The following is a 10,179-nucleotide window of genomic DNA, read 5'->3' on the forward strand; positions in this document are numbered from 1 at the left end:
CGGGGCATGCATTAAAGCTCGAATCTTGGCGTCTGACAAGCACCTGAACCTGGTGAAGCGGTGGTCATCGGTGGCCTGGCGCTGGCAAGGCATTTGGGCATTAAAGGTCAATCCACTCGCAGCCAGTGGCTGGCGGCTGGAGGCTCCATGTCCGATGTCCGATGTCCTGGTGTCGGCGGGGTGGGGACTGGACATCAGGATCAGCTGAAGCTGTTGGTCGCTGCAAATACTGCGTAGTAGTACTCCAGCCTCAGTTGAGCCTGTGCCCGTCATTCGCATCCTCCCAGTGAATGACATCAAGGCGCATCAATCCCGTCACCACGAGCAAGGCTTCATCCCACAGTTGAGGAAGCTTTCCAAGACACCCCTTACCTCTTGGCGTCTGTACAGGCCAGAATAATAGTCCGGAGATTTATTTCGACGGCCTGTGTCTCGTCCAGCTGTTTCCCTCGAGTGAAAAAAAATTAAACTGGTGCTTTGTTCAGCCTGTTTGCCCGACACCCAACACAAACTTGCATCACCGTTCCCGTTCCCTTCCTGTTAAAACCCTACTTGCGCCTCTTGCTCCGCTGGGCTTGGCTGACACTCCGCTCCTTCCTTTCGCGCTTCGTATACCCGGGATTTGCTGTTTAATTACTGGGATCCCTGGCTTGCCATCTCGCGCAGCTTGCTAGGATCTAAGCTAACGCACAAACTACTCGACGCTGATTGTACGTGTGTCTATACATCTTCTACCGGAGCTTGGCGGAGAGTTGCCTCAAGTTGAGGAGGCTGGATAGGCTTCTCGGAGAGCTTGGTGAGCACTGTGAGCTTGAGCTGACATGGAATCATATTCGGAAGCAACAGACAGCGTACCTGCCTCTACTTCGACACCGCAGTTGCCTCGAACCCAAAGATACCCCGAAGCCGCCGCTATGTAAGTGACTCCGACGATGCCGCGTCCTACAACACCACGCGGGCCATAGCAGACAGCTTTAGTTTTTGTGCTCCAGTGACACTGCCATCCTTTCATCATGTCGCGATCAAGCTTCGACGGCTCCTTTATGCATCTTGGTCCAGCCTACCTGCGCTACCACTCTGGCGAATCGGTAACTAACAGTCCTCCCACCCACAGGAATCGCGCGCTTTCTATCCGCTCTGGAGGCAAGTCCGGCAAAGGCTCCAGCTCCGGCAGCCAGCTTCCCAGCTTCTCCTTCAGCTCCCTCCGCGGCCAGGCTCAGCCCGAGCTGTCACGCAAGCTGTTCAAGCTCATCAAGTCCGAGAATAACCTGATTAATGCTCACGAAGCCGCTGGTCGTGAGCGCATCAACATTGCTACTCAACTGTCCGAATGGGGAGAACAGACTGGTGACGACGCCATTAGCGACATTTCTGACAAGGTTGGTGTGGTTTTGAGCGAGATTGGCGAGCAGGAAGACACCTATGCCCATGCGTTGGACGACTCTCGTGGACGCCTCAAGTCCATCCGTAACACGGAGAAGAGCGTCCAGCCTAGCCGTGATGGCAAGGCCAAGATTGCCGACGAGATTGCGAAGCTCAAGATGAAGGAGCCCGAGAGTGCTAGACTGGTTGTCCTGGAGCAGGAGCTTGTCCGCGCTGAAGCCGAGAATTTGGTTGCCGAAGCCCAATTGAGCAACATTGTGAGTGCGCCATGAGGATAGCCCATGTGGCACTGTTTGGAAAAAGGCTGCTAATGCGCTGAATAGACTCGCCAGAAGCTCAAGGAGGCTTACGATGCCGAGTTCCTTGCCACCATCGAGCGAGCAGAGAAGCAGATCATCCTTGCCAAGCACGGACGCCGTCTCTTATCTCTTCTCGACGATACACCAGTTATTCCGGGTGACACTCGGCCCAACTACATCGAGAGTAGCCAGGCTCGTCAGATCCTCAACGACTGCGAGGATGACCTTCGAGACTGGCGACCAGAGGTCGAACCGTATGATGCCCCAGTTGAGGAGATTTCCCCTGCAAAAGAGAAGCAACCAGCTCTCGACGTTGAGGCGGATGATGGCGCAAAGGAGACTGAGGCTGGAACGAAGATTCTGGGGTCGGCTTAACGATTTGTATAACTTTTGAAACGATTACTGCTTATCAGGTTGGTATGACTCTGTTTTTTTATTGGGTTTGGGAATTCTGGTGCTTCTTGTTATGCCTGCTACAAGGGGCTGCTCTGTGATGTAGGTTGTACTGGGTTTACTATGTATCGAGTAATGCAGCCTAGTGTCCAATAAATGGTCTAACTCGGCAAATCTTCTTTTGTTACAGCTTGTGTTCGATTGATGCCATCTCAATTCAAATGATTCATGGAAGGCGAACCGTGGCTCGACAACTTGCCGACACACAAGGTGAAGAAGCGCAGATGAGGAGTATCCGACATAATAAAGCGTCTGCATATGAGATACAGAGTGCCATGTCCTTCAAGGTGCCGCTGTCTATATGAATTCGAGCTGACAAAGCTACATAATCTGGAACCTGGCCTGTCCAGCGCTGGTGTGCCAGACCAGAGTCGTGAAACCTCGAGGACGTCCGCCCAATATTGCAACCGATGAGTAACTGGCTGGTAGTCGGGCGGTAATGTTGCGCCACCAAGAATGATGTAGTTATTGTGTGCACAGTTTACACTGGAGGCAAACAAACAGACCAATTTTGGAATGCGTAGGCACAATGCTGCCGTAACGCTTCGTGCTACTGAGGCCAGGTGATGATGTTGGGGGCGGTGGCTGGCGCATCGTGGGCGTTGCGAGAGTCCATACAATGGGATGCGTATGCTTCCCAGGAGACGAAATATACTCCGTACTCCGTACACAGTCACGCAACATTACAAACAAGAAGAGTAAACTCGTCAATGGTACATGGCGCAACAGAAAGAGGCGAGGTGACGCCAGGGCGGGCTAGAACGGCATTTGGCCCACCAGACCGTTACCCCCTGTTCCGTGTCGGTGGCCCCTGCTCCGTAATTATTGGCGCCAGAGCAGCCAGTGTTCTCAGTTCCAGACTGGATGTCTGCATGTGGTCGCTCCCGTGCTTGCCCGAGCCTCAATTTCGTCGCAACTCCGACGGCCAAACCGCTAAAAAACCACCGCCTAGCGTCTAGCCGTGCAGAAGCATCGAGTGAAAATAACCTCGGTTTTGAAGTGCTCATTCCCACTCTCCCGGATCCGCGCACGCCAGTCCAACCAGACCAGACCAGACTGCGAGGCAATTAAAGACTGGCACGCCCCCTTTTGCCCAACGCAGAACAAACAAGCCCAATTGATGCTCTCCCAACGTGGATTTCGACTCCAAGACCCGCGGCGTCTGCAGAGTCTGTTGCAGCTGTTGAGCCGGGCCAATCACAACATTGTTGGGTCAGACACAGCATCGCGAACTGGACCGGACACAAGGTCAACAAGATCGACTTCGGTCAAACGGCAAGGCCAGCAATCGCCGACGCTGCTAACAGCGACTCTGGGCAGGTGTCAACCAGAACCAGGGGCAACCGCCGGTGCAGCGCTCTCAGCGCCGTCGGGGCCGCGGCAAACGGTACATGTACAGAGCGCTGCTGCTGCCACAGCCTCGCCCTCCGTCGCTGCTATCTCTGCCTCGCCATCTGCGAGGTTCCCTACTAGGATTATGGCTATGGGTCTGCAAGCCCCGCCCCCTCTTTTTCCATCCCACCGAATCACCTCATCCATTGTCTCGTCACAACGAACTGCGCAAATTGCTCGTCACCTGTCGGGCTCTGCTACCCAATCTCTCTCCTCTACACCTTCCTCATCGTCATCACCATCCTCTGCCTCATTCACGTCACCCAAAATGGCTTCCGAAGTCAGCTACGCCGTTCGCAAGAATGGTGCCCTCAACTCCCCGGAATTCAAGCTCTACATCGAGCAGCAGGTTCACCAGAAGGGGGCCAAAGTCAGCAGCAAGGTCATCTCCCCCTTCCACGATATTCCCCTGTATGCCGACAAGGAGAAAGGCATTCTCAACATGATTGTTGAGATTCCCCGATGGACCAATGCCAAGCTTGAGGTATGTATGAGTCACTTTTTACTTGTGTGTTTGTTTTGAAGCTCTGTTTGCTTGACAGAGAAGTTGGCAACGGCCCCGATTTTTCCTGCACGCAAATAACATTGATGGCCATTGCGCCTCCGCTCAAAACGAAGGGGAAGAAACAGTCTTGCTAACCATCACTCGTCTCAACCAGATCTCCAAGGGACAGGAGCTCAACCCAATCGTGCAGGACAAGGACAAGACAGGCGGCCTTCGATTTGTCCGCAACTGTTTCCCCCACAGGGGCTATCTGTGGAACTACGGTGCCTTCCCCCAAGTAAGTTACATTGCATTGGCCAGCATATTGTCTTGTTATGACTTTGGTAACTGACCCTCTTCCTCAGACATGGGAGGACCCCGCGCATGAAGACCAACACACCGCGGCCTATGGTGACAACGACCCTCTTGACGTTTGCGAGATCGGCGAGCAAGTTGGTTATACCGGACAGGTCAAGCAGGTCAAGGTTCTCGGTATCATGGCCCTTCTCGACGAAGGCGAGACGGACTGGAAAGTTATTGTCATCGACGTCAATGACCCCCTGGCTCCTGAACTCAACACCGCCGAAGATATCGAGTCCAAGCTGCCCGGTCTTCTGCGTGCCACTAACGAATGGTTCCGCATCTACAAGATCCCTCACGGCAAACCTGAGAACCAGTTCGCTTTCACTGGCGAGACCAAGAACAAAGAGTACTGTCCATCCTGCACGATCAAGGCTACTAGTTGCATGCTAACATAATGTTGAAGATTTGCCAATGATATTATTAAGGAGTGCCACAAGGCCTGGAGCCGCCTCCTCGACGGCAAGACGGAACCCCGACAAGGCCAGAGAGAGAAGGCCGCCGATAAGATCAAGATGTAAGACACCACAAAAGCGTATTTTTCGTAGCCATTGTACTGACACGTGTTCCAGCACCAACACTACACTTGTGGGCAAGGGTGACTACAGGGCTACGCCTCCCGAAGTGAAGCCTCACGAGGAGCTCCCCCCTGCCGCCGTCGATCCCACCTCTGAGAAATGGTACTTCATCAGCGGTAACTCAGCTTAAACATACAGCATGCGTGGGGGGGCGCAGAATAATTTATGCGTATCATGAATATAACAAAGAGTAGTCAGGCTGCATAGCAACCCCCTATAAAGAGTATACAAAAAGTCTTCTGCTTTTAGCAAATCTATTCATTGTACACGCGTAGACCTGCGATTTGGGCAGCATCTCGGTAGTCCCCATTGTAACACAAAAACGCCGCAAATGCAGACAGCAGGCTAGTATTATAACACATGTTTAATCCGTTAAGTCGGCTGCCTTTTGCAGCTGGCGAGAGTGCCGGTTCACTTCTTCAACAAGTCCCTTGATGTTCATCTTTCCGCAGTCGAAGTTGAGCTCCTTGCCGTCCTCTGCAGATTGTCAGCGTTTTCGTTCGCCCAAAATCACACATCAACAGGCCACATACTGAACTTGACTCTTACCGAGCTTGCCTCGGTCGAATTTCGAGGAAGAAGAGTTGTAGATATCGACGTGCCGTTGGCACGGGCATTAGGAGGCAGAAACGTGAGGAACAGTCGGGCGGGTTTTGCGCATGCCGAAAACGGGTTGAACTTGGCCGAAATCTCGGTCACGAATTTCGTAATCATCTCGAGGACGGGGGGCACCGCGCGGAGCGACCGGACCAGGCGGGAGGAAAGAAATGGCGATTGAGGCTCAATTGGCGCCTTGATCCCATCCCAGAAGTGTGAACCTGTCGGCTGGTTCGTCGGGCGAGTTGAGTGCGCTGCGGCTCCACGTCACGTGGTAACTGGACGTTTTTGCTCTGCGCCAAAAAAAAAAGCTTATCGAGGTCCCGCAGCGACATGGAATAAAAGTTGCTCGCTTGGCTTCTTCTTTTCTTTCTTCTTTTCTCCTCAAGCATCGCCCTCTGGGAAACGCCGCGCTTCCATGCTGACAAACGGAGATTTTCCCCTACAATCTACATCTGTAGATTTGGAGGGGGAGAAAAATCTCAAATTTCTGCCACCCCCTGTGGAATGGCAGAAAGATACTTTGCATGTGAGAAATTCGGAGAAGCCTCTACACTGAAAACTTGGAAACTTGTTTTGCCGCGGTCGCTCTTTTTAACGAGAAGGACGGGCCTGCCCGTGAGGGCTCGGCGTCAATCGACGTCCGCAGTTGGCATCAGAAATATCAGGGTCGCCAGAGCCCTCTTTTGGGGGGGTTTTTTGGTCGTCTCCTCTGGGAAGCTGCTGCGCAGATTGTGTGTTGACACTTGAGTGCGATGCGTGGCGTGGCGAAAAGCCATGATTCGATTCCGATTATTCTTCCTGGAGGGCGATGCTTCACCTTTTTTTTCATCTAGGTATGTTGCGCCTTTGCAGTGGCAGGATGATGCTAACTTTGGTGCCTGGGCTTGGTCTGGGCTGGTGGTGACGGGGTTGAGGGAGGAGTTGATGAATCATTGGCATGGTTTTTGAGTTTGGGCTGGGCTTGGATAGCTTGGTAGTTGAATGGGAAATTTTGATGCCTTGATATTGTGTCTGATGTTTTGGTATCGTGTGCCGTTTTGTTCTTCACTTTTACGTGATGCGTCTATGAGCTGAAGGGATGGCGCCTGTGCGAAATTAGTTCCCAGTTTGGTACTCCGTACATACATCTTTGGCATTATGCCATTCTCGGAAAATGGTATCAATGAATATCGAATGTAACAATTTAAATCTCAATCTCGGATATTATGTTTCCCAAGTTGCTAGTCCTGAAATGCCAGACGTCGCGATGCTGAAGCTCGAAAACCAATGCGCCAATCAGTCCAAACGTACCACGTCACAGCCCCACATGTGCAGTTCCCGAAAGCTGCCATGGTGTCTCGAGACTATAAACCAGTCCAGTCTAGGTGGCAGTAATTCTAGTCCTGCAACCCCCAAATATACGCAGAAGAGGACGTGTTCCCTCCAAGGCCCCGACAATGCCCCTAGCAGCTTTGCAAGAGCGGTTTACCGCTCTGCAGGAGACCACAACCCAGCTAAGGGAGTTGATCGACCGGCTCGCCCATCTCGATTTCCAACCCGGCTCCGTGCCCCAAGGGACGGACGAAGAAAGCAGCATAAGCGGCGAGTTGAGCGCAGAAATCAGTCTATTGCTACGAAGTGGCCTGGAAGAGCAAGAACTCCTCCGGGAAGAAGTCAAGTTCGTCCGGCCGGATGGTGACGACAAGACGATATTAAGGGATGGTGTTGAACGGCTTGGGGCCGAACTAGTCAAGTAATTTTTACCCTTTTACTCTCTCTCCCTCTCTTTCTCCGTGCTGACCGAACAGCTGCCGAGGCGACTTTCGAAAAGCACGACTCGCAGCGCGAGAAGCCCTGGCCAAGGCGCAAAAACTAGAACGCCAACTCCTCGTCCAGTCCTACTCCCTGCCCGTCTCCGAGCCAGATATCCCCCAGCCCGAAGCCGAGGAAGCACCCGCGCCTGCGCCCGTGCCCCGGCCCCAACGATACGTCCAACAGCACCACCAACACTCCAATCTTAGTCAAGACGAACGGCGAACCGTCGGCGCGAGCAGCAACGTCACCAATGCGCTTCGCCGCACGCACGACCTCATCGCTGCAGAGCTCTTCCGCAGCGAGTATGCACACCAGACTCTTACCGAGTCTTCTGCTACGCTGAAAAAGCTCGATGAATCATATACCACCATGGGTAGCATGCTTGCCAGCTCAAAGGACTTGCTGGGGACTTTGCTACGGTCACAGAAGAGCGATACATGGTATTTGCAGACGGCCATGTATATGCTGATGGTGACGGGGGCGTGGTTGTTATTCAGGCGGCTTTTGTACGGGCCCATGTGGTATTTGGTTTGGTTGCCGCTGCGGATAGTGTTTGCAGTAGGGTCCAAAACGGGCAGTGCTATGATGCCGCGGGGGGCTGGAGAGTCCGGGAAAGTCGGGGGCGTGGGAGAGAATGCAAAGGTCTCCGTAGAAGGTCTGCCTAGAGAGGATTTGCCAACGGCGCAGGTGAGAGAGAAGAGGGATGCGGGTGGCGGTGGGGATTCTATGATTGAAAGGGTTGCTCAGGCTGTGGAGGAGGCTGATCGGTTGGGGAATCTGGCCGAGGACGAAAATGAGAATCCGGAAGATCAGCCGAGAAATCCTTTGAAGAGGGTGTGGGAGCCGGAGCCTGACACACAACGCGACGAATTGTAAGGTGCTGGTTATACAAGGCATATATTATAAAAGAAAAATTCGACATCTTCCCCATACTCCTCGTTCTGTTGAAGATGGAAGCTCCTAAACTTTTGCGCTCCTTCCGTGGTCTAAATTCTCAATGCGCCTCATAATCGTTGAAATATGTATATATCCCTTGCCACCAAGTATACCACAGCCAAGACAATCAGGGTCGATCAGGCGCAACACGAGCAATATCACTGATCCACGGGATACCCAGCTTCTTCATCTCCACCGCCAACTGGAACAAATAATCCAGACTGTGTATTAGAAAAAAAAGTCAGCCCTTGCTTTTGTATCTTCATCCTTCATTTTTGGTCTTGGTTTTCCTCCTCACTGCACAAACATATCGGGAAATTTGCGAGGTCAAAAAAAAGAAGCAAGAAAAAACTCACCTCTCACACATAGTTTTTGCCTTGTGCACATTATCCCCCCATACATAAACCCCATGCCTCCTGACGAGCACGGCATACGTATCCGGATACCTGTCCATAGCCTCCTCCAGGTACTCAGTCAGGTCCTCCTCATGCGGGGTGTTCTCAATGACAGGAATCCTCAGTGTGTCATGGTAGCCCAGGTTGCCCTGCTTGGTGGTGCCCCTGGCAAAGCCCTTGATCTGCTCGATGTTGTTGATCTCAAAGACCTTGTCGAGGCCGGGGCCCTGGGTCTCGAGGAGCAGAGTGACGAGGACAGCCCACTGCGAGTGCGTATGGATGCAACAGCCGGCGTTGCGACGCGTGAAGGCGGCCAGGAAGAGGGGCGTGCACTGCGACGGCTTGTAGCACGGCGGCGAACGGAGGTAGCTGCGCTGTTTGAGGGTCGGCTCCTGGGCGGAGAGGGAGAGCACGTATATGTCTGTGTTTTTCATGAGTTCCTTCTGGACGCCCGAGGGCGCGATGTAGACGAGGTCTCTGGTTTGGCCCTCATTGTGAGTATGACGTGACTAGCTGTATGGGCGATGAGGAGGCGGCGTGGTGGTCTGGTACGTACTCATCGCGGATTGAGCATCCTCCTCCAGTGCCCGTCACCCATCCCAGGGTCCAGAACTTGGCGCACAGCGAGGGGATGAGGTTGGCGGGATGCTCTGGGTTGTCGGAGGTGATGAGCTGGTCGGCGGCGTCGTTGTCAAGACGGGCCTTCTTGTCGTCGTGCAGCGTTGCCATATTGACCGTTTCGGCGAGGGGGGAAATCCGTTCAGATATAATCTCGGTACAGGGCCCCCCTGGGTCAGCAGTTCATCACAATTGGCGAGTTTCCTGGAGGCTGTGATGTTTGAGGAATTGGGCAAACGGTGAAGTACGGGTGGGGCTGGCTGACTCTGCTCCTGCCTTCATGAACGAACGGGGTGGCATGTACTACTACGGAGCAAGATTATTCTTTTTCTTATTTGATTCTTCTTATTACTCTGCACATGTACCGGTAGAAACGTGGGCAATGGATACAAGCCTGCGGTTGGACCATGGCTCCATGGGTTTCAGCGGAATCTACTCCGTACTTTGAATCAGCTTCTAAAAGTAGTCCGTAGATGCTCGTGGTTGTCTTCGCAGTGCGGGTTGGCCAAGGATGGCTGGCGGGCTTGACCGTCACAGCCCGCCCCTCCAATGTTGTCAAGGCTTGGTGTCAGGACTCGGGACAGTCAGTCGAGCGTCGCATTTTAGTAGTAGTAGTCGGTAAAATTGATAAATTTTATCTCAAGTTCATCACGCGACATGCCTCATTTCCAGGACAGGGAGCTGACAAGCAATTGTCTCGAATTTTCCGCAGTCGGCAGTTCAAGCTGTCGCGGCGCCCGGCCCGTTTGTACGATTGCCTTTTTGCTAGGGGTACAAAAAAGTAAGGACTTTGTCTTTTATTAATATTGCTCCTTTGAAGTACGGAGTGAGGAGTTGAGGCGGTGGCCATGCTCAGCCACGACATCTGGACGCGCTACAAGCGCGAC

General features: G+C 53.1%; 5 protein-coding genes across 5 annotated transcripts; 3 read left to right on the forward strand and 2 right to left on the reverse strand.

Annotated features, from left to right (window-relative positions):
• Positions 1 to 1,013: 1,013 nt before the first annotated feature.
• LSP1 (Sphingolipid long chain base-responsive protein LSP1) lies at positions 1,014 to 2,057 on the forward strand (the record flags this gene model as incomplete). The annotated part of the gene is made up of 2 exons (XM_014690696.1): positions 1,014 to 1,640; positions 1,707 to 2,057. The coding sequence occupies 2 exons, from the start codon at positions 1,014 to 1,016 to the stop codon at positions 2,055 to 2,057; spliced, it is 978 nt and encodes a 325-aa protein (XP_014546182.1).
• A 1,738-nt stretch (positions 2,058 to 3,795) lies between these two features.
• IPP1 (Inorganic pyrophosphatase) lies at positions 3,796 to 5,079 on the forward strand (the record flags this gene model as incomplete). Its single annotated transcript, XM_014690695.1, has 5 exons — positions 3,796 to 4,011; positions 4,187 to 4,309; positions 4,377 to 4,720; positions 4,778 to 4,888; positions 4,944 to 5,079. The coding sequence occupies 5 exons, from the start codon at positions 3,796 to 3,798 to the stop codon at positions 5,077 to 5,079; spliced, it is 930 nt and encodes a 309-aa protein (XP_014546181.1).
• A 234-nt stretch (positions 5,080 to 5,313) lies between these two features.
• Positions 5,314 to 5,663, reverse strand: MRPL44 (mitochondrial 54S ribosomal protein mL53; the record flags this gene model as incomplete). The annotated part of the gene is made up of 2 exons (XM_014690694.1): positions 5,314 to 5,426; positions 5,483 to 5,663. The coding sequence occupies 2 exons, from the start codon at positions 5,661 to 5,663 to the stop codon at positions 5,314 to 5,316; spliced, it is 294 nt and encodes a 97-aa protein (XP_014546180.1).
• A 1,322-nt stretch (positions 5,664 to 6,985) lies between these two features.
• On the forward strand, positions 6,986 to 8,219 carry G6M90_00g101660 (uncharacterized protein; the record flags this gene model as incomplete). Its single annotated transcript, XM_014690693.1, has 2 exons — positions 6,986 to 7,281; positions 7,337 to 8,219. The coding sequence occupies 2 exons, from the start codon at positions 6,986 to 6,988 to the stop codon at positions 8,217 to 8,219; spliced, it is 1,179 nt and encodes a 392-aa protein (XP_014546179.1).
• A 412-nt stretch (positions 8,220 to 8,631) lies between these two features.
• Positions 8,632 to 9,403, reverse strand: MDE1 (Methylthioribulose-1-phosphate dehydratase; the record flags this gene model as incomplete). Its single annotated transcript, XM_014690692.2, has 2 exons — positions 8,632 to 9,151; positions 9,231 to 9,403. 2 exons carry the CDS (start codon positions 9,401 to 9,403, stop codon positions 8,632 to 8,634), a joined length of 693 nt encoding a protein of 230 aa, XP_014546178.2.
• Positions 9,404 to 10,179: the final 776 nt, after the last annotated feature.

The sequence above is a fragment of the Metarhizium brunneum genome, chromosome 6 (genome assembly GCF_013426205.1).
Source record: "Metarhizium brunneum chromosome 6, complete sequence".
Classification (NCBI taxonomy): Eukaryota; Fungi; Ascomycota; class Sordariomycetes; order Hypocreales; family Clavicipitaceae; genus Metarhizium; species Metarhizium brunneum.